Source organism: Notolepis coatsorum (assembly GCF_963971535.1).
Source record: "Notolepis coatsorum genome assembly, chromosome: 17".
Classification (NCBI taxonomy): Eukaryota; Metazoa; Chordata; class Actinopteri; order Aulopiformes; family Paralepididae; genus Notolepis; species Notolepis coatsorum.
In genome coordinates, this window is record NC_140181.1 from 58,485,877 (window position 1) to 58,511,484 (window position 25,608).

A 25,608-nucleotide genomic window follows, 5' to 3' on the forward strand; every position below is an offset into this window, starting at 1 on the left:
TTGGACTCCCCTGAAAGAATTTCACTCAATACACCTATGACTGACCAGGACCACAGTCCCCTGCTATGCATATAAGCAGGTGTGGTAGCTCCCCCCCAGTGGCTCAGGAGGCGCGACAGTGGCCTTGTAATTGAAGGCTCCTGGTTAGATTCGTACTCCTCCCGGCAGCGTGTCAAAGTGTCCTTGAGCAAGACACTTAACCCCTAATTGCTTCTGATGAGCATGTTGGCACCTTGCATGGTTGCCTCCACCGTCGGTGTGTCAATGTGTGAGTGAATGGGTGAATGTGAGGCATGAGTTGTAAAGCGCTTTTGATAAAAGCTCTATATAAATGCACTCCATTTACCTTTACCCTCCACACTCTTCTCGACGTCTTCTACAAGAAGATGCTTCTAGACTGACTGATTAACGCAGAGATGGACTCGGCTCCCACCAACCAAACAGCCCTGTTCAGGGTCACCAGCAGAGGCAGGTGCTTCTTTAGCCATGACTGGGATTACAGCTACCGCTGTTCCCTACCTCCCATATAGGCAGGTAGATGGATTTGTGAAGCAGCAGGAAGTGGGCGTGCCGCGGCTGAACAAGACTTGTTTCTCTTCTCTGTCACGATTCCATCTGGCATCCAGACGAGAAACGAACTAAACAGATTCTCCAACGCCAACTGTTTGACCTGGCAGACAAGGCTCTTTCCTGTGTAGCACAGAGTGCCGTTGCTCCGAACAATGTCGCTCTTCTCACCTGTCTTCTACAGGTAAAGGACAAGTTAATACAGAGGAAAGCCTGTCCCAAGCCCGTGGTCTATGGTCAGCGCCAGCCACCTAACAAGTCCTCCCACTGCCCCTGACACATAGAGACATCATTCCACTGATCGGTCCAGTATTGAGCTAGCTACAATCACTGGGCTACAATAACAGACAATGGGCAATCATAAATCCTTTGCAAAAACAACTATAAATGTGCTTTTCTGAGACGGGAAGCGCAGTGTATATTCTTACCGGTCGCAGTACACTCTCCTGTGAAATGTATCGCAATCCAAATGTTGAAACAGTTCCATTTGAAACAGAACTATTTTGCTGACCGCACAACGCACTGTAAACTCTCACACTCTAGGTAGTTGTAGAGAGGGGCGGGCCGCAAAGCACGTACAAATAGATATGTTTCACAGGAGAGCAGTATGCTGAAACGGGCATCCTACCAGACGACCGCTCTACTCCCTGAGCCATCGCTCTGCTCCCTGAGCCATCGCTCTGCTCCCTGAGCCACCGCTCTGCTCCCTGAGCCACCGCTCTACTCCCTGAGCCACCGCTCTACTCCCTGAGCCACCGCTCTGGTCCCTGAGCTCTGCTCCCTGAGCCACCGCTCTGCTCCCTGAGCCACCGCTCTGCTCCCTGAGCTCTACTCCCTGAGCCACCGCTCTGCTCCCTGAGCCACCGCTCTGCTCCCTGAGCTCTACTCCCTGAGCCACCGCTCTGCTTCATGAGCCAACGCTCTACTCCCTGAGCCACCGCTCTGCTCCCTGAGCTCTACTCCCTGAGCCACCGCTCTGCTTCCTGAGCCACCGCTCTACTCCCTGAGCCACCGCTCTACTCCCTGAGCCACCGCTCTACTCCCTGAGCCACCGCTCTACTCCCTGAGCCACCGCTCTGCTCCCTGAGCCACCGCTCTGCTCCCTGAGCTCTACTCCCTGAGCCACCGCTCTGCTCCCTGAGCTCTACTCCCTGAGCCACCGCTCTGCTCCCTGAGCTCTACTCCCTGAGCCACCGCTCTGCTTCCTGAGCCACCGCTCTGCTCCCTGAGCCACCGCTCTGCTCCCTGAGCCACCGCTCTGCTCCCTGAGCCACCGCTCTACTCCCTGAGCCATCGTTCTGCTCCCTGAGCCACCGCTCTGCTCCCTGAGCTCTACTCCCTGAGCTCTACTCCCTGAGCCACCGCTCTGCTCCCTGAGCCACCGCTCTACTCCCTGAGCCATCGCTCTGCTCCCTGAGCCACCGCTCTGCTCCCTGAGCTCTACTCCCTGAGCCACCGCTCTGCTCCCTGAGCTCTACTCCCTGAGCCACCGCTCTGCTCCCTGAGCCACCGCTCTGCTCCCTGAGCTCTACTCCCTGAGCCACCGCTCTGCTCCCTGAGCCACCGCTCTACTCCCTGAGCTCTACTCCCTGAGCCACCGCTCTACTCCCTGAGCCACCGCTCTGAGCCACCGCTCTGCTCCCTGAGCCACCGCTCTGCTCCCTGAGCCACCGCTTTGCTCCCTGAGCTCTAACCTTGTTGACCGGGTAAATATATATGACTGTAGTATATTTATTGAACCCTTCCACCCTATTCGCAGCATATGATTAAAGGTCTCTACAGGTGGTCAAGGAAGGGTACTGCTCTGAGGGGAGCCCAATATCTTTATTGAACTAACAGTCACCAGGTGTGGGAGGGCTAACGGAGGTACTGGGGGAAGTGAGAGTGTGTGGGGAGTTACTGCTGACCACCCTGGAAGGCGAGGAAGACCAGAGTACCACCCCCCAGGTTAGTAAATCCTGGGCCCCATCCACTCCTGCTGCCCGCCCTCCAGAACGACGTTCCGGGCCCAAAGATGGGGGTTCAGATAGATTGAAATACTGTGTATAACTACTCCAATAAGCAGGGATAATCCACCCTTCTACATTTGGCGTCACGAACAGGATCAACATCCTACTCCACTTCCTTGACGTCGACCAGTAGAGAGACCATGATGTCCGAAGAAGGGACCCGCGCAGGAGATGGCGGCGAAGTTCGAGGAGCTGCAGGAGAAGTGTCAGACTCAGGCGGCACTCCTAAAGCAGCAAGCCGACGCAGTGAAGGAGTCGACCGAGCAGGCACTCCAGGAGAAGCGCTACACTCAGGCGGCTCTACGGGAGCAACGAGACGGCCAAGACGCCGCCCCCGAAGCAAAGAAAGAGGAGGCTGAGACCATGGAGGAATTGACCGCACAAGTGAAGGCCCTGGCGGACAAAGCCCACCGACAAGCAGGCCTCCTGGACCGACAGGCGCTGGCCCTGGAAAGGACCCAAGCCGCCCTCGACAGGGAGGGCCGTGAATCCCGCCCGCAGACCGTGTATGTCCAACAGGACCGAAAATGCAGTGAGTTCGGAGGGGGAAAAGAGAGAGGGGAGTCGCCGGTGGAGGACTGGATCCGGGAAATGAAAGCCCAATTCCGAATCAGCAGAGTGCCCGGCGACGACCAGGCGGAGTTCGTACAGCAGCACTTAAAGGGCGAGGCTAAGCGGACGGTGCGCTTCGTCATGGAAGGAACCGCCCCAGAGCCAGACGCCCTGTTTCACTTGCTGCAGGAGACGTACGGAGACAAAACCCCAGTCAGTGTCCGCCTGGGAGAGTTCCTCGACCGCCGGAAATCAGACGATGAGACCGTGCGAGAGTTCGCGTACGACTTACAGGAGCGGATGTGGCGCATTCAGGGCCGAGACCCCGGACAGGTCACCGATCCTGCCGCCCGGCTGCAGGAGCAGTTTGTGCTCGGCCTGAGGGACGAGATGCTGAGGCGGGAGATGAGGAAGTACGTGAGGGAGGACGGGAGACGGACGTTCCTCAACTTGATGAGGGCGGCGATAGACTGGTCCGAGGAGGAGATGGTCCTGCCCCCCACTAAAGGTCCCGCCCGGGGCCTGATCCACGCCGCCGCCGCGGAGGGACGTGAAACCCCTCCTAGCGCAGACACACTCCAAGAGTCGATCCGACAGCTGTTCGCAGGCCAAGAGCGGTTGAGCGCGCGCCAGGAACAGCTCTTCCAGGCATTGCAGCAGAAGCGAGACGTGCCCCGGAGAGGCGTCCGGCCCAGGGGAGACGTGTCCGCGGCCCCGCGTGGAACGCCCCGCCGAGACGAGGACGGGCGATTGATATGCTACACCTGCCAACAGCCGAGCCATATCGCTAGAGATTGCCCCTGCCCCGCCGGTGGACCACGCCCCGTCCCTTCCCCCGCTCCCGAAGCGGCGGGCCCGTCGAGACCCCGACTGCAAAGGGCGATTGACGCCGTCGCGACAGGAGCCGCTGACCCAGTCGCTGAGGGCCCGGAGGCTCAGAATGTACACGAGGAATGCTTCACCCTGGAGGTACAAATAGACGGTGTGGACACCCGCTGCCTATTCGACACTGGAGCCGAGGTTACGACCATGTCGGAAAGCCACTTCAAGCGAAACTTCCCAAAACAGAAGCTGACCTCCGCCAACTGGATACCCCTCACGGCCGCCAACGGTTTGGAGATCCCCGTGGTCGGGTGCCTGTACGCGGAGGTGAAGTACTTGGAAATGACGTTCCCCGGGAAGTGCATATTCATCGTGAAAGACGACCCCCTCCGAGGACCCGCGAGAGACGCCGTCCAGGGACTTCTGGGGATGAACGTACTCGGCGGAGTGGACGGCCTCTTCAAAAGGATCAAGGGGATGCGTCTCGCCAGTAGTCGTCGCCGGAAGTGTCGCACTGCGCCGCATTGTCGCTGCCATGAGGCAGAAAGAACGGCACGTGCAGGACCTGGTAGACCAAGGCGTCCTCGTGGAGAGCTGTAGCCCATGGGCGTCGCCAGCCGTGATCGTAATTAAGAAAGATGGCTCTGTGTGGTTCTGTTGCGACTACCGCCGCTTGAACAATGTGACGCACCGAGATGCGTATCCTCTACCCCGTATAGAGGAGTCCCTAGACGCCCTGGGGCAGGCCAGGATCTTCTCCTCTCTCGACCTCACGGCAGGCTACTTTCAGGTGGCGGTGAAAGAAGAGGACCAGGAGAAGACGGCCGTCACGACGCCCTTCGGCCTTTATCAGTTGACCCGTATGCCCTTTGGGCTGTGCAACGCCCCGGCGACATTCCAGCGGTTGATGACCGCGGTACTGGGAGACCTGGCCTTCGATGTCCTGTTGGTCTACCTGGACGATGTGCTGGTGTTCGCCAGCGACTTCGAGAGTCACTGCCAAAAACTGGACCTGGTGTTCGGGCGCCTCCATGAGCATGGGTTAAACTCAAGCCCAGGAAGTGTTTTCTCCTCAAGACAGAGGTGAAATTCCTGGGACACATCGTGTCAGCGGCCGGTGTCCAGGTCGACACCGACAAGGTAAAGGCGCTAGAGGACTGGCCGGCGCCACGCTCGGCGAAAGAGGTGCGACAGGTGATCGGGTTCCTGTCATACTACCGGCGGTTTCTTCCCCCGCTTCGCCCAAATAGCCCAGCCCCTGCATGCCCTGATGGGGAAAGAAAAGAAGGGGTTCGTTAAAGGACGGACCGAGGCCTTCAAGTGGACTCCCCAGTGCCAAGAGGCCTTCGACCACCTGCGGGAGTGCCTCATGAAGCCCCCAGTGTTGGCCTACCCGGACCTCCGACTTCCCTTCATCGTGACCACAGACGGGAGCTACTTGGGGCTGGGGGCAGTGTTGAGCCAGAAGCAAGGGGGCGTGGAGCGCGTCATTGCTTTCACAAGCAGAGGTCTACGAGAGTCCGAGAGAAATGACCAGAACTACAGCGCGTTTAAGCTGGAGCTCCTCGCCCTGAAGTGGGCGATCACAGAAAAGTTCAGAGACCTCCTGCTATACGCTCAGTTCACCGTGGTCACCGACCACAACCCGCTGCGGTACCTGGGCACGGCCAATCTGGGGGCAGTGGAGCAGCGTTGGAGTATGACTTCGTGGTCCACTACAAACCCGGCCGGCTCAACCAGAATGCCGACGCCCTGTCACACATGCCAATGAGGCAAGAACCGGAAGTGGAAGACACCGAGAAGGACTTCCTCACGATCACGGCACCCATACCATACTCGACGGGCACCCATACTCGGCTGGACACCGAGGAACGGGCCGCCCCATCGAGGGCCCCCGCCCTAGTCGCACGCGACGGCTATGTGGTAATCCCGGCGGACGAAGTCCGGGCTCTACTAAGCCCTGAGGGACGGACCGAACCGCGGGGGGTTTCGACAGTTGTCGCAAGACAGATCGGGACCCAGAAAGGGAACAGCGGGTACAGCTGGGCGGAGTTACGGCAACTTCAGGCAGACGACCCCGAACTGGGACCGGTGTGGCGGGCGGTGACCTGGGGGATCCAGCCCTCTAAAACCCAGTTACAGGAAATGGACTCAGGTCTCCGCAAGGTGTACGGACAGTGGGAGAGGTTCCGTCTGCACCAACAAGTATTGTTCAGATGCGTCAGCGACCCCCGCGACGGGGAGGAGGTCCTACAGCTGGTGGTACCTGCGGTCCTGCGGTGGCGGATCTATGAGACCCAGCACGAAGACGGGGGACACTTCGGTGGGAGGGGGACCATAGATCTGATGCGGCGGAGCTACTACTGGGTCGGGATGGCCGAAGAGGTGAAAAGCTGGGTGCAGCAGTGCAAGCGGTGTGCACTGGCCCGGGACACGCCCAGATGACCTGCACCAATGTAACGGCACCCATGGAAGTCCTAGCCATGGACTTCACCCTACTAGAGATGTCGGCGGGCGGCTATGAGAACGTACTAGTATTGACAGATATGTTCACTCAGTTCACCATCGCCATCCCGACCAAGGACCAGACCGCAAAGACCACCGCCGTCGCAATCATCAAACACTGGTTCGTCTATTACGGCTGCCCCGCCCGGCTCCATGCCGACCAGGGGCGAAATTTCGAGTTCAGTGTGATCAAGGAGCTCTGTAGGCTCTATGGGATCTCGAAGAGCCGTACTACGCCGTGCCACCCCCAGGGAAATGGGCAGTGCGAACGGTTCAACCAAACCATGCACGACATGTTGCGTAGCCTGCCCGCGGACAAGAAGAGAGACTGGAAGGAACACTTGCCGGAGTTGGTACTCACGTACAACTGCCACGTGCACTCCTCCTCCCCCTTCTATCTGCTCTTCGGGAGGGACGCAAGGATGCCCCGAGACGTCCTGGGGGGCAGGGATGTCGTCAACGACGGTGCAGAGAACTTGGGCGAATGGGTCCAGGGACACCACGAGCGACTGAAGGCTGCCGCGGAGGCCGCGAATGCCACCACGAAGCACGCGTCTCATCGACGCAAGCGGATATACGACAGGAAGTCCAGGGGCGCACTCTTAAGGGCGGGGGACCGAGTCCTGATACGCGACCACCGACCCAAGGGCCGCAACAAGATACAGGACAAGTGGGAGCCCACGCCCTACATGGTGGTTAAGCAGAGCCACGAAGGGACATCAGTGTTCACGGTTCGTCCCGAAGGAGGGGGCCCCGAAAGGACCGTGCATAGAGATCAACTCAAGATCTGCTCCTTCCCGGCCTCCGACCTGGAAGAGCGGACGAGGGCTCCCCGGAGGATCCCAATGGGATCGCGGAGCTCATCCGAATCAGATGTGGGGGGTGCCTTCGTCTACCCTCGAGAACCGCACCCTAGGGCGTGTAACCCACCCAGGGCCCCGCGGGTCGTCGCTAAAACAGCGCCAGACGAGGGAGGAGAGGTGGAGTCGGTCCCCTCAGGAGAGGACGGCGGAGACAGGGGCGAGGAGGGCGCCGCTGGCGGCTCATCATAGGTCTCGGAGGGCGAAGCCGTGGCCAATGACCTGCCGGCAGGGACGGACGAATCTGACACAGAGTCAGACGCGAGGGGGGTCGAGCGAACCCGGCCCCAGAGGAGCACCAGAGGTCGGCTACCCGCTCGGTATCGCCAGGACTATGTGCTAAAAAGTGTGTTTGTGGAACAGTGTGTGCAATTGATGAAACAATGTGTGAAACTGTTGGTCTAAGGACCGTTTTCATGTATTAAACTGGTTTCATTGAGGTAACTTGCAGAGGACTTGGCAAGTTTAAAGTGGGGGGAAATGTAGCATCCTGAATATTCTGCTAAGTATTCAGAAGTGCTGACTAACTTGTTACTTCCCCTGTGTGCATAAAGAATGTGATAAACAGTGTTCCTTTTTGATATCTCGCCCGGACTAATGATGCGAGGTGCTCTTCTTTCTCCGGCTTCGATATGGACCATTAACATGACATTGAAGCATCTTTCTCCCTGCCTTGAGTGTCCTATAGTGGGACCAGTTGCGGTCGCCAGCAGGGGGCAGTGGTGGCAGGTGGAGCAGAGGAGAAAGGAGCAGCGAGTGAGAGATGATTACCTGGAGGGCGGAACAGAAGGAAGTCCTCTTCGACAGTGAACTCGGACGTGAGCGGACGAGCCCCGTTTAAAGAGTCCCGTTGAAGAGCCCCGTTGAAGAGCAACGGGAGATAATAAGTACTTGCTATAACACAGGTTATCCTAGAAGTACAAGCGATAGAGAAGTGTGAGTAAGCGATACGGAAAGAATAACCAACGTCCATAGATAACGTGTTATCCTAGAAGTGTGAGCGGTGTATTAGCATGCTGCTAACGGCTATAGTGACTCGAGTATACCACCAGGCGAGCGTCGCTGAAGACCGGTGGTGCATACAGCCACGTTGCGTTAGCAGTACAGACGATAGCAGGAGGGTTCACTAAGACCCACAGTTTAGCTGTGTTTAAGGTAGCCAACAGTTTAGAGCGCACCAGCCCAGTCAGCAGCCCCGCAGTGGACGTCTCATCAACGCAGCAGAGGACACCTCTTCCTCCAGCAGAGGTCGCCACTACACAGCACGCTCCTCCAGTTCAGCCACTGCCCCTGCTGCCTACCCCAGCCCGCTGGCTGTGCTCGCAGGATCGCCCGACGGCCATCTGGTCACCCGAAGGAGGGGTGGTGAGAGTGGATCCGCCATCTTGGTTAAGTACAGCGGTACTTCGTGTGCCAAAACAGTATCCATTTGAGCGAACGCTAACGACCACTGTCTAGGGGTACCCCAACCATTATAAGCCGGCTTTAGTGTAGGTTTTTATTTGGTAACGTGGGCCCACATGTAACTTATTTTTGTGTATTGTGATAACTGTGTGACGTTCTTGAATTCCGATTGAACTCCTTGACATGTGCCTGGGTCTTCCCCTAATCCAAGCGAGGTTTTGAAATAATGTATTGAGCACTAGGTTCCTATGTTGGGAATAGCGTTCCCCTATAATGCAAGTGAGAGCACCCAGTGCCGAATATATGCCATATGAACCACATAAAGTATAAACTGTAACTTGCTAATTGACCAGGCTTATATAAAGGAGACGTAGATGGGAGCACGGTGTGTGTGTCTATTTCTGAGCCCATATTCTAACCTTGTTTACCGGGTAAATATATATGACTGTAGTATATTTATTTAACCCTTCCACCCTATTCACAGCATATGATTAAAGGTCTCTACAGGTGGTCAAGGAAGGGTACTGTTCTGAGGGGAGCCCAATATCTTTATTGAACTAACAGTCACCAGGTGTGGGAGGGCTAACGGAGGTACTGGGGGAAGTGAGAGTGTGTGGGGAGCTACTGCTGACCGCCCTGGAAGGCGAGGAAGACCAGAGTACCACCCCCCAGGTTAGTAAATCCTGGGCCCCATCCGCTCCTGCTGCCCGCCCTCCAGAACGACGTTCCGGGCCCAAAGACGGGGGTTCAGATAGATTGAAATCTACTGCATCCCGTTACCAGGTGGCTGTGTATAACTACTCCCATAAGCAGGGATAATCCACCCTTCTACATATACCATCATCAAGATCATCAAGGGAGGCGGCGGGGGAGGGTCGTTTTAACTCAAAACTATGATCGCGTTTGCCGAGCATGCTTTTCGTCCGTTGAAACACAGAACTGTGATCGTTAAAAAAACACGTTTCAGATTAGGTAAAATAGACATAGAATGTAGCTTACCTTAGCCAGAAGGTATTCCAAAAGAATAATTCCAAGTGATCGCATCGCCATCGCGATTACCAGTGTATATATTATGTTTATACACGTTTCGATGGTCAAATGCGCTCATGCAACGCAATCCAGAGGCGAGGACTGTGAATTTCTGTCCCGGGAGAAGGAGTGGCCACTCGCGAGGAGAAACTGAAAGTGCATCTGGCTATCATACCAGAGCCCCATGCAGTTCAGACACGGGACGATACTGCCACCTGGTGATGGTCGATCAGAATGCAGTTCAAAATTGTCGGGACATGCCTAAATGATGCAGATCGCTCTGGGCAACTGTGTAGAGCGGGGATCAAAGTAAAAAGATCAAACGATCCAAAAACGTATTTATACGTTTTTGGCACTCAGCGGTTGGGGGCCAGAAACGTAAAAAGCCGTGTTTGGCACCCAATGTGTTAAAATAGGGGCATTTTGTGATTAAAAGGTTATTACAATAGAAAGGGTAACAAATCTCTCTCTCTCTCTCTCTCTCTCTCTAATGACTTGGACAAGTGGTAAACTAGGGGGTAAAGTAGTCTCTCTCTCTCTCTCTCTCTCTCTCTATAATGACTTGGACGAGTGGTAAACTAAACTAGGGGGTAAAGTAGTCTCTCTCTCTCTCTCTATAATGACTTGGACGAGTGGTAAACTAGGGGGTAAAGTAGTCTCTCTCTCTCTCTCTCTCTCTCTCTCTCTCTCTCTCTCTCTCTCTCTCTATAATGACTTGGATGAGTGGTAAACTTGGGGGTAAAGTAGTCTCCTCTCTCTTTCTCTCTGACATCTACTCTCTCACTCAGATGCACAATTGGAGTATGCAGTAAATTAGAAGGGATTTTTCAGAAGGAATTCATAAGGGATCTTATCAATATTTATCCACAACACAGCGTTATGACAGCAACCTGAGACAGACAAGAGGATGAAAAGAAGTGCTATGAGGGGTTTTTAAGGTTATGCCTTAAGGGGATAATTGCAGTATCTATTTTAATCCATCACAAACAGAATAGGTCTCTCTCTCTCTCTCTCTCTCTCGGTGTGCACACTTGAACAAGCTGTAAACTAGCGGTAACGTATCTCATTTCCTCTCTCTCCTCTAACGTCTCGTGTGTACTGAACAAGCATTAAACTAGGAGGGATTTATTTCGAGGAAGCTTATCAATACATATTTGAATCCATAACAAAAGAAGGGGGAACGATAATGTAGCGCAAGTAACGGCCTGTTTGTTAGATAACAGTAACTGTTATGTGATTTACTGAAATTGGAGCAGTAATGCGTAATGTGAGAAAGTAATGTGATTACAGTTACATGTGTGCCCCCCCTCTTCACAGTACTGTAAGGGGCTTTGGAGAACAGTGTCCAGTAGGGCTGGGCAATAAAGCCAAAACACCATGTCACAATTTTTTTCGCCCCCCCAATTTATTCTTACGATATTTCGTTTTCCAGTACAAATTCAAATGTGCTTTGATATCTTTTTAAGTTATATGAATACGTCAACTTTTTGGGAAATTATCTTATCCCCAGAGTCAGACAAGAAGATGTACAGAGAGACCCACAGCATGCTAGCTAGTTTACACAATGACTGGGAGTGGATACAGACCATTAGTCTACCGTCAAAAGTAACAAAATACACTTTTTTTTTTACATGTTCTGACTTGTGTATTTACAACGTGTAGAAATAACAATGTATTTTTCTACACGTGGTAACTACACAAGTCACAACATTTAAATAAGACACTTGCTGGAAAGTGTATTTTGTTACTTTTGACAGTAGGCTAATGGTCCCTATCCACTCCCATTGTGTAAACTACCTAGCACACTGCGGGTCACTCTCTCTGTACTATCTTCTTGTCTGACTCTGGAGAAGATGGCAAATAAGCTAATATTCCAAAAATGTTGATTGTTCCTAAGTTTAACCCTTTCAGTACCACACTACCAAATGGTTAACCCTTTCACTGTGACAATACAGAATGTTAACCCCTTCACTGCCACATGACAAAGGGTTAACCCTTTCACAACCACACTACAGAAGGTTAACCCTTTCACAACCACACTACAGAAGGTTAACCCTTTCACTACCACACTACAGATGGTTAACGATGTGGTAGTGGAAGGTTAACCTTCAAGTCAAGTCAAGTCAAGAGTTTTAATTGTCACGGCATACAGGTATACAATGAAATGCGGGTGGTCTTGCCCGCAACGATGTGCAATACAGTGGTACATATAATAGAATCAAAAGAAGGAAACAACATTGTGCAGTAACAGGTAGCAGGTAACATGGAGTGACATCTCGGTATCTGTACATAGTTATTTACAGAGCATATGGGACATGCTAGTTAGCTTTGGTAGTGCAATACACTGTTCCTGTTATTCTAATTTAAAGTGTCCTTTCCTTGGCCATAAGTGTGCGTGTGTGCGACATGAGTGTGTGCCCGCTCATGTTAAAGTGTTAAGTGGCTGCTCGTGTGTGAGCGTGCACAGTGTGCGTGTCGTGTGTGTGTTCATGTGTGCTTGTGTGTGGACAGTTCAATGTTCTGAGCACTCAATGTTCATTGTTCATGGCTCTGATGGCCTGGGGGAAGAAGCTGAGCCTAAGCCGCTCTGTCCTAGTAGCTGGGGTTCGCAGGCGTCTGCCTGACCTCAGCAGCTGAAACAGGCTGTTATTGGGGTGGTGAGGGTCTTTCATTATCTTGCAGGCTCTGGATTTGCACCTCTTGTTGTATAGAACCTGCAGGGGGGGTAGTGCAATACCCGTGGTACGCTCGGCTGAGCGCACCACTCTCTGTAGGGCCTTCTTGTCCTGTGCCGTGCTGTTTCCATACCAGGCAGTGATGTTTCCGGTCAGGATGCTCTCTACAGCTCCTGAGTAGAAGGACTGGAGTATCTTTCCCGATACTCTGAACTTCCTTAACTGTCTCAGGTGGTAGAGACGCTGTTTCGCCTTCTTTACTACTGTGTCTATGTGTGTTGACCATGTCAGGTCCTCTGAGATGTGGACCCCCAGGTACTTGAAGCTGCTCACCCTGTCCACGGTAGCCCCGTTAATCATCAGTGGTGTGTGCGTCTCCTGCTGTCCTCTGTAGTGTGGTAGTGAAAGGGTTACGTTATACTTCATTATCCCCTTGGGGAAACGTGTCCTCTGCATTTAACCCAACCCAACTACTTAGGTGCAGTGGGCAGCCACAGTGCAGCACCTGGTGCCAACCTGCTCAGCGGGAGCAGTTAGGGGTTAAGTGTCAAGTGCTCAAGGAGCCGGAATAGAACCGGGAACCCTCAGATTACCAGACGACTGTTCTACCTCCAGTCCTGAGCCACTGTCACCCCCCTATATTATATTGTGGAAAACGGTGGTGTAAAAATCCATACCTTTGACGGTATACGATCCATGACGGTATACCTCCTAGCCCTAGTGTCCGCCAAATGTGTAATATTATGGAAAGTGGGTGTGGCCTAGTCTTCGTATGGAGCAGTCTGACATGTTATTTAGGCACTGGGGGAAAATAACATGTACTGTAAACTCCTTGCCGTTTCACCAGGGGTTGGAAGTCTTCAGTTTAACAAGCCTAAACAAGCTGGGCAGAATTGACCTTTTCTATGTCACAATGTAATGAATTAGCTCAATCAATTAGCTGTGCTTTTTGGAGCCGGGAACACTGACTACCTAATGTACTGCTCTGTTTGTAAAGTATGTTTTTTTACTCTTGCGTGTGGGGTAGCCAGGCAGGGAAGGAAATAATTAATTCAAAATGTGGTGTATTGCTACACCCACCAAGAACGGTTCAATAACAAGGGAAGAAAGAGGTGCTGGAAAATAAATTATAAAATGTATAAAAGACTAATTTCTTTGGAAAAACATAACAAACATGTTCCACAGATTCAAGGAAGCCATATATCCCTGGATCTATATCTATAAGGACATATTTGGAGAATAGTTATGACTGAATGTAGAAGTGTTTTATCTGCACCCCCCCCCCCCCATTTTGTTAGTGTGTTTTGTCTGTATTGTACTGTTGGTTTTGTCTGTATTGTATTGTTTGTGAGTTTAGTTTTATTTGTATTGTACTGTTTGTGAGTTTAGTTTTGTCTGTATTGTACTGTATTTATGTTGAGCTGTTTTGTGTTTCAAACTATTAATAAAAATAAAAATAAAAAAAGGAAGCCATGTAAAATACATAACATGTCCCGTTTAAAACATATTCTAGTACCATATTGATGTCTTGGAGTAGAGCACGGAACTAGACTTGGCCTGGAGTAGAGCGCCCCCCGGAGGGTTAAATTTCATCTTTAAAAGTGTGCCTTTGAGGTCCTGGGACCATTGTGAATGTGTGTGTGTACATGTGTGTGTGTGTCCACTTGACTGAACTACACATGAAACTTTCCATTACAAATCATTTGAATTTGTTCAACTTTATAATGATGATGAGGACTTTTTGTCACCCTGCGTTTATTCTAGGTGTATGTTATTACATGGAATGTTGCCGGGAAGAAAACAAAACAAACAAAACAAACGTCAACAAAAAGAAAACCCAGCAGAGCCCAGAACATGCTTTAGTGGTTTTGCTGATGTCACTGGGAGAATGAAGGGGGACTTACTCATCGTCTGGCGTTAGCTGCACTGGCTCGTTGGTAAACTGGGTGTCAAAGTTTTCCAGGCCGTAGTCGTCGTTTATCAGAGGTTTGAAGGGCGGAGTCACCAGTTTCTTCTCGAGCTGGAGGGATTCAAACAAATGACAGCAGGAACATAAATGTACGCTTTGTGCGGAATCACTAGGGATGGGTACCGAATCCGGTACTTTTAAGGGTACGGACCGAATCACCTCAGTACTATCGAGTACCGATTCACGTCAGATCCAACAGTGCCACATTTCCGTACTGTAAAAATTACATCGACGTTTCGTTTATCAACGTTCACACACACAATACATACACGCTTACCTAGGATTTGACTCGATTCAACAACAAAGCAGTCGGGGCAATGGCAAGCCGAAAACGGTTGCAAGTGTGGTTACACTTTACAAAGCTAGATGCAGACAGCGCTCGCTGCAATATTATATATATATAATTATATATATTAACAAATTGTTCTAAATAAATAATAATGATAAATTATTTGAAGTTTGGAATTTTTTTTTTTACAACTGAGGTAGGTAGATAACTTTTTTAGAGACTAAAGTACCGAAAAAAGCTACCGTTGGGGACCGCTATCGATTCACAGGTACCGGTACCGGTATCGGTTCAAATGTGAACGGTACCCAACCCTAGGAATCACCCATAAAGTGGTCCATGGAATTAATACCCATAGTTTTCCAGTAACACCCTGACTTCACATTCACACAGTTCCACACATTCACACCTGGGAGCTGCCCAGTACAACCACGGCCACTGGGAATTGGCTAAGTGCCTAATGGAGGAGAGAGTGTCATTCATTTACATTTACGGTAGTCATTTAGCTGATGCTTTTATCCAAAGCCACTTACAGATTGTGTACAACAAGTCAGCAGGAGGGATTCACCTCTGGTGGGGGTCAGGGATATTGTTCACCTAGCAGTGCCGAACTTGAGTGCTACACTCTCCACTTTTAGGGTGGAGGAGAGGAGAGACTACCATGCAGTTTGATTAGGTTTTTAAAGAACATTTGTACCTTGGGTAAACCCACTCAATTGTATTCTATGCTTTTATCCACCAATGATAGACATGACCATAATACCAGACATGCTTCAAGTAGTCGCTTTACCCTACCTCTGCCTAGAACCAACGCTCTAAAGAAAACGGCAATGTATAGAGCCATAACATACTGGAATAGGATCCCATTACATATTATACGGACGGAAAACAAGGACAGTTTCAAAAAGAAACTTAAAGGAGCCATAATCCGGAAGGACATTTATATATGTCATGCATGAGTGTAGCTTCAGCCATGTTATCCAAAACTTCTTCTGTTTACTTTGTGTGTGTTTTTTTTTCTTTTGAAAGGTATGGTGAAATTGATGTTTTAGGAACATTGATGAACATTCTGAAAGCAATTCTTAAAAAGATTCACTTTTAAAAACAATCACTGTAAAGTATTTTGTTTTGTTTTTTTGTTTTCTGTTTCTTTGCTTGCATGTAATTTTAGCCATCTTAATTGTTAGTTTCATTGTGCATTGTGTGTTGAGTACTGACTTTTAATAACTTTGTTTTGCAATAATAATGGTTTTTGTATGTTTTTTTGTGTGGACCCCAGGAAGACTAGCTAGTTGCCATGGCACCAGCTAATGGGGATCCGTAATAAAATCAAATCAAATCTTACATTTACATTTAGTCATTTAGCTGACACTTTTATCCAAAGCGACTTACAAGTTTTTGTAAGACAAGTCAGCAGGAAGGGTACAACTCTATCAGCTGAGTAACAATGGGTGTCATTCCCGAACAGATTTACGACAAGATATTTTATCTCAGGCTGATTTGCGACATATTAGGGCTGGTAGCGAGATTCCCCAAACATCCCTGAGATTGGATTCGGCCTTGGCTGAGAGTCACTTATGATTGATTGATTGATTGATTGATTGATTGAACATTTTATTAACAGATTGCAGAATGGGTACAATACAGTACAGCTCAATACACATAATTGTTAAGGGCATGCAGACCAGAGACCAAGGCCTCCTTTTTTATTTCAATAAATATGACAATATTTGTACGATAAAAGATTACCCATTTGATGTCGGAAAAATAAATAATATGGATTCATCTGATCACAGGGCAGCTGGATTAACCATACCTGAACCAGCTATTTTGGACAAATGTATAATTACTTTAATTACTCAGATATTCAGGCACAATTATGCAATTATTGTGAAATTATTGAAAATAATTATTATTTAATGCCTTCTGTGGCATTTGTATTTCTTATTTGTTAGATATCTGTTGTATTGATTAATTAATACATTTGAAAGAATGCAGGTTATAGCCAACATGCAATATATGATTGGTATAATGGGACAGCCATTTGTTTTATATAGCTATAACCTGCATTCTTTCAAATATATCATTAATCAATAAAACAGATATTGGAATACACTATGTAGCCTACGTGTCTAATGAATGAACAGTAGGCTTATATTATTCTAATTACTTGTTTAATTAGGATTTAGTAGATACTATATATATGCTCTGCCCTATACGTACAGTAAGTACAGTACATTAAGGCCGCCAGAGTCGGGCAGCGGACTGGTGGACTGTACTACTATATGCAGCGCAGTATCTGCGATCTCCTAATAAAACAAGTCATTAGAATAATATAAGCCTACTGCGTTCATTCATTACGCACGTAGACTATACAGTACTGCGAGCGTGTGTGGGGGGGAGGGGGGTGTGTGCGCGCGCTGTGGCAGGTGGTCACGAGTAGTAGCCTGTATTCTGTACACAATGTATACAATACATTAATCTAATCAAATTTTGATCGGTCACAAAGCGATTCCGCCACCATTTTCACACAATTTTTTAAATTTCATTTGCACACGGCAAGAGCCTCTCTTATAAGGAGCTCTGGAGGCGTTGTTTTGTATGCAAATTACCTAGATGGGAACGCACGTTCATGTTTCTGAACGGTGAGATTCCTCAATGCCGGCATCACAGCTGTGATCGTTTGAGCCACTTAAGACATCTTCCCCACACGTTGGGGCATCAGAGTGAACTCGCCGACCTCGACGACCAGTTGAACTTCTCTGCTCACATCGCAGCGACAACCAGAACCTGCAGATTCCTCCTGAGCAACGTCAGAAGGATCCACCCCTTCCTGACAAAAGAAGCCACCCAACTCCTCGTCCAATCAACAGTCATCTCCCGCCTCGACTACTGCAACGCAGTGCTCGCTGGCCTCCCGGCCACTGCCACCAAGCCTCTTCAACTCATTCAGAACGCAGCGGCTGCCAAAAAGCTAATAGCATCACGTTGGATTCAGCCAGATAAAATGTGCCTGAAGGTTTGGATTCTTACCTATCTTGATGTGATTTATTTAGAGATATCTACAGCACGAATCCTAGGTGTTAATGAAGCCAGCATAGCAATTTGGTCAGTTGTGGTGGAGAAGATAAAGCATAGCATATGAATTTGTAATCCTTGGTTAGAAACGAAATAATGGATGAATTATCCAAGGGGGGTCCTGAAGGGGGGGAAGAAGAGCGAGCAAGAGCATATGTATGTATTGTATTGTATTGTAAGTATTATGTATATATCTCGTAACCTACATTTATATTGATTCAAATACTGGACTGCATAGTCCTGTGATTTATTGTGGATATTTACTGTTAATATTTGTGTGTCTAGTTTTATGTCATGTCAAGAAAATGTGTTAAAAAAAAAGAACGCAGCGGCCCGCCTGATCTCAAACCTACCGAAGTCGGCCCATGTCACCCCACTTCCTAGGGACCTACACTGGCTCCCCATTGCTGCATAAATCCGCTTCAAGGCCCTCGACCTAGCATACCGTGCGGCAAAGGGAACCGCTCCTGCCTACCTCCGGTCAATGGTCTCTAACTACACACCTTCAAGACCCCTACGCTCTGCATCTTCTGGCCGCCTCAGACCTACTCCTATCCAAGCTCCGGGAGGGTCATCAAAGAGAAGTCGCCTATTCTCAGTCCTTGCCCCACAATGGTGGAAAGAACTACCCACCCCAGTTAGGACAGCCGAAACCCGTCCAATCTTTCGCCGTCGACCACTATCTTCTTCAACCACTATCTGAAAAAAAATTTAAGAAATAGAAAACATCTAACCCTAACTAACCTTACTGTCATGCACTTGTCCTAATAAACTAACCTACACTGTAGCACACAACACTTTGATGAACATTGTTACTCAGCTGATAGAGTTGTACCCTTCGTGATGACTTGTCGTACAGAACTTGTAAGTCACTTTGGATAAAAGCGTCAGCTAAATGACTAAATGTAAATGTAAATTAACTTGTCGTCGATTCTGTCTCAGTCAGTTCCAAGATGGTTGCCCTAAGAGAAGTCTTTGGAAAATATTGGGGAATGAGACCCAATGTTCATCAAAGTGTTGAGTGCTACAGTGTAGGTTAGTATATAAGGAAAAGTGCATGCAATTTTTTGTTATTTTTTCTCATTTGAGATATTGATTGAAGAAGTTGTAGAAGAAACCTTGCTCCTGACATAAACCAAGTAATGTAAATCTCCAGAGTCTAGTACATAGGTGTCAAACTCACGGCCCGCGGGCCAAATCCGGCCTGCCACGTCATTTGATGTGGCCCCCCAAGAGCTCAGGTAAAAAAAAATAAAACATTAATATTGGGTTAAAAAATAGCAGTGTTAAAATAATTGTGGGTTAATGCGTTAATAAAGCTTTAACTTTGACAGCCTTAGTTATTACACATTCTTACACATACATGTATGTTGAACATCTGAGGTAACAAAGGAAAAAAGCCAAAAGCACTTACTCCTCAGACATTCTTTGACAATTTTACAGCCCAAAATACAAAAAAGATCCAGGAGGAATAGGTAACAAAGGGTTGAAGAAATATTGTCTGAACTGTCAGATGCAAACTGGCTGTGTGACATAACCGAGCATCTCGCTCAATTGAATAAGAAGCTGTAGGGACGCAAACAAGTCCCACCCAAAACTTGACCAATATAGTTGTGAACTGAGACAACCCTTATTTTGTTATTTTTGAGTACAGTTACAGTTGTGTGTTCATGCAGACACATAATAGCAATTTCATTACGAATTGAAAATGGGGGACCCTGATGTAAACAAGTCGAAAGTCTTTCTCTGGTCTGCATCCCCTTAACAATTGTGTGTATTGAGCTGTACTGTACTGTACCCATTCTGCAATCTGTTAATTAAAGTTAATTAAACTATCTTCCATTAGTTGGATGTATGGCCTCTGCAAGGTTGTGTGCAGCCATTTGTTTTTGTAACATCTGCTACATCTGTCCCACGTGTTCTTTGCAGCTCACAGTTGTTAGTTCTGCCCCTCTTGACTGTGACAAAAAGGTTTTGAACAAACTTAATGTCATAGCTTGTATTTGATGATATTCTTCTTTGTTATTTACTTGAATGGTTTGATCATTGATTGGTGGAGTAATATGGGGTTCTGATAAACTAAAATTATTTGTTAAAATAACATAAGCTAACATATATTTTTACATTTATGCAAATGAATATGCAATATGTATAACTTGAATAAGTAATAAATACAGAAACACCATGTTTAACAATATGTAAATGTGTAGCTACATTTATTTTACATTACATTAACATTACATTACATTAACATTTATACGGTCTTTGGCCCTTTGAGGGCAACCATAATGCTGATGTGGCCCTCTGTGAAAATGAGTTTGACACCCCTGGTCTAGTAGGTCAGAGTTTGGCACAGTGGCTACAGTAGCTTCCCGCCTTATGTACAAATCTGCCTAAAACATTATATTTTCATTAGCTTCCTATTGTGATTCTGGGTGGGGTAGAATATAATGCATTATGCATTAGGGTTGAAAAGTAAGCAGAAAATGTATCTTGTGTGTGCAGGCTCTCCCCATTTGCTTGCACCCCACCGTTTGAGAATCAGTGGTTTAGCCAGGGTCCTTGACAAGAAAAGGTTGAGAACCACTGACAGGTCTTGAGCCAGATGACACACAGCTTTGTGATGATTACATTTTAACCCTTGTGTGTTGTTTGGGTCTGTGGTACCCGTTTTCAATGTTTACTAAAAGATTAATTATACTTGAGACTCATTGGTCTTGTGGCAAATTTTCTGTGAAGAACATGTAAAAACACATTTTCATTGAGTGCACACTTTTGACAGACATCACATTTTATCATAAAAAATTTATTGCACTTTTATTGATAAATGTGATCTAGCAGAGGTAAATGGCACATTTTAACCATATGCCGTCTAGAGATTGCATGTAATTGAGATAATGTTAGTTCTGTATCGTTAGTGGCTTAGCTTGGCATCGCCTTCTGCACTATCTCGCGTACGTGCACGCGTACTGAATAAACCACAAATGTACCTCTAATACCAGTATTAGTCTGACCACACCCCTCATCAGCTTACCTTCATAAGCAGGTGTGTGGTCACCTGCTCTCCTCCTTCTCGCTTTCACCACAAGGAAGTGCCTCGGTAGTACCCCACTTGACGTGTCGTTGATAAGTTGAAAAGAGTTGTGACTAGGTTTACATTGTGCCTAACCTTTTTCTTCTCTCACTTGTTTATATAAGAAAAAGGTTTGGGTCATAATGTATTCCGCGGAGAGTAGACCCGCTAGACCTACTCTTCACCACCGATTCTCCATTCCCGCCTCCGTCGTGCGTTCCGGTGCTGGGCTGTTGCCACTCTCGTGGTTGCCGACCCAGCCCGGGAGACTGCCGGTGGATAGTTTTCCTCACCGACGAGCCGAGGGTTCGGAGCCGTCGCTCCGGCGATGGCCTGATCTCGACTCTGGTTCCTCTGTTTCTGGGGAATCGCCCGTTGATGAACGGGGGATTGTCTTAGAGCCAGGGGATTTGCGACGAAAACTTTTTGCGTCTGCTCGCTCACGTCGTCACATGGTGGCGTGCAGACGCGAACGGCCTGGGTTTGGGGAATTGCTGGAGACCAGCGAGGCCGCGTCCGACTCTGGATTTCTGATGGAAACTGAAGACTTCATGGAGGAGGCGGACGGGTTCTTGTATGATGGTCCCGTGGAGGAGAGTATCCCTCCTCCGGAGACCCCGGGGTGGGGAGAAATGGCTCCACGGGGCGCCTTGTTCGAGGATGTCGGGGAACCACCTTGGCCTCATCAACAGGATGCCCTACTGTCAGCCGCATCGGATTGTGGCTCCTTGACCAGTCGCAGCCTGCTGTATGCGAGGGATGCGGGGTCGGTGGAGGAGGGTCCGCAGGGGGAACTGCGGGCCTTGTTTCCCGAGCTCATGGCGGTAGCCGCCGCTGCAAACGGTGTGCCGCTGCCGCAGCCATTGCCTGCTCCTGTCCCTGATGACCTCATAGGCCATCCCTGGCAGCGTCCCCCGGTGAGAGGGGTGGACGTTGTCTACCCATTTTTCCCATCGATGGGGGCCTATGTTCGTCGGGGCCAGGCGGTCTCCAACATCATGGGACTGACTCCCGCCTACGTACCAGTTACGCGGGTGTCGGGGTTGGTCAAAGGTATGGGGGAGGGCGTACCTCGGCTTGACAATCCGATGGCCGCGCTCCTCTGTCCGGATATGGTGTGGGAGCCCCTATGCAAGCCGGTCCTCCAGGGGAGGTCGGCTAGGCGATTGGCTTATTGGGGTGACCAGTCATTTATCGCCGGTACACAGTCGCTGGCTGCGGCCTCTAACATCGCCCACCTGGCTAGATTTGTATCGGGGATAATGACGGGCGGCGCGGATCTGAACGAGGTGAGGTGCGATCAGATCACCCAGGCTGCGGGAGCTGTGCTGCACCTCTCCCAGGTGCTAGCCATAGCCATGGGTAAAGTGCGCGCCCTGGCCACCCTGGGCCAGCGTCACCTTTGGCTGGAGCAGGCCCGTGTGCCAGAGAAGAAGAGAGCCCCTCTTCTGACGGCCGACCTCTCCGACGCTGGCCTGTTCGGGAAGGCCCTGCTATTGATGACCTCAACCTGCAGAGAGATGGCAGAGGAGAGATCCATCCTCCAACCCCATTTTCCGCCTCCCGTCCTTGCCGGTGGGGGCAGAAGGCTTCCGCGACGTCGAGCTGTCTCCGTCGCCGCTACCACTGCCCCCGCCGCCGCTGCTGGCCCTGCCAAGAGGGCTAGGAGACGAGACGACGCTTCAGCCACCGCCGGCCCATCCCAGACCGGAGGAGACGGTAGGGAACGTCGTGTCCAGCAGACTGTAACCTACCGTCCCTCCGGGGCTCCCCGGGGTGGCCAGACTCGAGCGGCGCGAGGTGGCAGGCGCCGTTGAGTGACTTTTCCCCCTCTGTGTCCCCTCCTCTACACCCTCCCCGGCCCCCCTATGATTTTGTGCCTTGATCACATATTATTTATTTAATAAAAAAGTTCCCTGATATAAGGGGGACTGTGGTTGGCCGAACAAACTGTGTGTTTCTTCAATACAAATCATGTGGTGGGGTTGTGTTTTATGAATCTACCCTGTTACGTTGGGGGAATGAGTTGTGTTGTGTTACGAGTTTTTAAGCAAGGTCTGCAACTTACACTCGGTAATAGGTTCTATTAGCTTGATGCTCCACATGCAATTAGAACTGGTGATATTCCATTGCTTTAACTAAGTATGTGTTCACAACGCTGTGTTGTTAGTTGCAGTAATGCTCGTACACACTTTTCATGGCCTAGCCATTACTCTCGTTCAACGTCTTCCTATAGCTTAGGCTGCGGGTATGGGATTCACGCACAGGCGACTTGTGTTTTTTGTTGTAATCCCTTTTACACTTTGTGGGTAGCTAACATTGTATTAGCTTATGCTATATGTGTTTTGTTCTACCGGAGGTTTTCAAAATGGCTACGGTTGTTTTCTGTGTGTAGGGATAGAAGGTGTGTTTTTCGGGAGGGGGTGTCGGATAAACCCCTCCTTTACCCACTTGATTGGTTTAGAGGTTGTTGACCCTCCTGCTGAGCCAGTCAGGGCCAAGCCAGTGCTTGGCGGGGGAGGGGGGGGGGGGGAGGGGTATTCTACCGACTCCTGTTATGACAGGATCCGGTGGGTTTTCCCCGCCCGTTATAGCGTTGTTGCTATGGCGACGCCTTCCATGAGCTGGTGTCGTAAAGATGTCGAGGTTAGAGCGCAGGACTTAACCTGCTGCGCTCGTTTTTGTGTCAAACTTGAGTCTGTTGGTCACGTGTCTCACAGTTTACATATCTTTTTCTTGACCGTGGTCTCATGTGGGAAGGTGTTTCTGGGGGAATCTGGTCTTACACTCTGTTTAAGAAGAGTGACTGGATTAAAATCATGTGAAAAACAGGGTTTTTTACTCCCAGCTGTGCAGTTAGGTCATACATGTGATGCCTTTTCTTTATTTTATAAAGAGTTGAATGTTCATTCATGGAGTTGATTGCATATCGCCCCTCTTGTCGTTTCCCTGGGCGTCTTGGGGATTCAATATGGTGGTCTAAGCGGCCTATTGTTGATGTGGGTATGTCCAAACGCACACATAGTGCTGGCTCAGGATGTGCTTTGGCCGTTGCTGACTGGCGCGCCTCGTTTGCTTTGGTGAAACAGCGTTTTTATGGAGCAATTGGGATGGGGGTTTTTCCTCTTCCGACATCCTGTGTGTTGTCGATGGGTTCCCGTTCATGTCAGGGGATGATGACGGAATGGGTCTGGGCATATGGGAAGGGTCTCACGCCCTAGGGGTGGGCCGCCGGACGCGGTTCATACCGACACGTCTGGGTGGCGCCTTCTTTTTATGTTGGGATCAGACGCGCATATCTGCCCCTTCTCCTGGGGTTGGCAGGTCGGCGTGGTTAGGGCACGGGACTGGTTCTGGTCGCGCTGGTCCAGATCAGTGCACCCGTTGTCCGCTGGGGATGCAGATCTGCTGTTCTGGTACCCTGAGGGACTTAGGGTTTTTTCGGGGGGAAAAATGCTAGGTCGATCCGGGTGTCACAGGGTTGTGCGTTATGGGACCCCTTGTTGGTACCGAGTGCGGGGTGCTGGGGGCTGGTCTTCCATATTACGCTCTTCTCTTGCGTTTTGGCGCTGAGGAGCCTGTTGGGTGGGGTTAACCTCCTTTGGGATCCTGTGCTCCCCGTATCGCCGGGCCCGGTCCGGGGTGATGCCCGTTGACCTGTAGGCCCGGGATGGCCCTGTTGGGAACCGGAACGCGGGCTGCGGTGGTACCGCCGGTGCGTTTCGGGGTTTTCCTGAGGGGTTATGGGACCAACCATTGCATGGGGTAATGCCTGGGTGGTTGGTTCTCTGGTGTGTTGCTGCAGTGTCAACTCCCGGTTCTCCGGTTGAGGGTGCCCCTGCACGTTCATGACGTCTGCCGATCGTATGGGCTTTTCTGTGGGCAGCTGTCAGGGGCCGTGTGGTCTACGGATCCCGCTCCTGACGTGCTGTTGAAAGCTTGGTTATGCGACAACGCCAGCATACGCCCCTTCCGCCGGGGCGGCTGTTTCGGCTGTCCTTTCTGGCGCCTGCCTCGTCCGCAGTTGTTCCAGGCTTGGGTTGACGACCTGTTGCCTGGTCTTCCCCGGTGCACTGCCTGTTCCGTTGGTTAACTCTTGTGTGTTATGACCATGCTGTCTGCCTGTTGCAGGGCTTGTGTTCCAGGCGGTGTGCTGTTGAGGGGGACAGGGCCCGCTCGGCTGAGGGGCCTTTGTCCGAATACGCTGGCGATGTGAGGGGCGGGGTCACTAGGTGCCCCCCTGGTGGGGTCTTGATGCTGGCATCATGGACTTCTCCGGGCCCCCATTCCGGGGGTCCAGTCCTTTTGGTGGGTCTGGGTCTTCCTTCGCGCTCCGCTGCTACGGCCTTGCCACGGGGTTGGGTTTGCCCTTGACCCCGTGATTCTGGGGGCAGTAACGAGGTTGTTCCTCCGTTCGTTCCCGGGTGGCATGCGGGTTGTGCGTGTGTGTAGTCGTGGGGTCAAGCCACGGTCTGCTCACCCTGTGCGTTAAGTTGCTTGAGAGCTCTTCGCACGGTCGGGTCCGTCGCCTTCCCGTGAAGCCTCTAATAGGGGGGATACCCTCCATTAGGGGGGGTCGGGGGGGCTCGGCCCTCCCTGTTCTGATGGTTTTGGGGGGCTGTCAGCGGGGTGTATTTGTCAGCCAAGTGGCTCCGCTTGGCCTCCCTTGTGCAGAAGGCGATGCCAAGCTAAGCCACTAACGATACAGAACGTTAGGTTATGACTATAACCAAGTTCTGTTAGTTAGGGGCGATGCTTGGCATCGGACGGCCGCTGCAG

General features: G+C 50.1%; 1 protein-coding gene across 1 annotated transcript in view; it reads right to left on the reverse strand.

Annotated features, from left to right (window-relative positions):
- Positions 1 to 25,608, reverse strand: part of prkcz (protein kinase C, zeta) — a gene marked incomplete at its 5' end in the record, with an annotated part of 473,324 nt that overhangs the window by 19,817 nt on the left and 427,899 nt on the right. Inside the window, one exon of the mRNA XM_084334199.1 lies at positions 14,328 to 14,443. Coding sequence (XP_084190325.1) covers positions 14,328 to 14,443 — 116 coding nt within the window. The remainder of the gene's footprint in view (positions 1 to 14,327; positions 14,444 to 25,608) is intronic.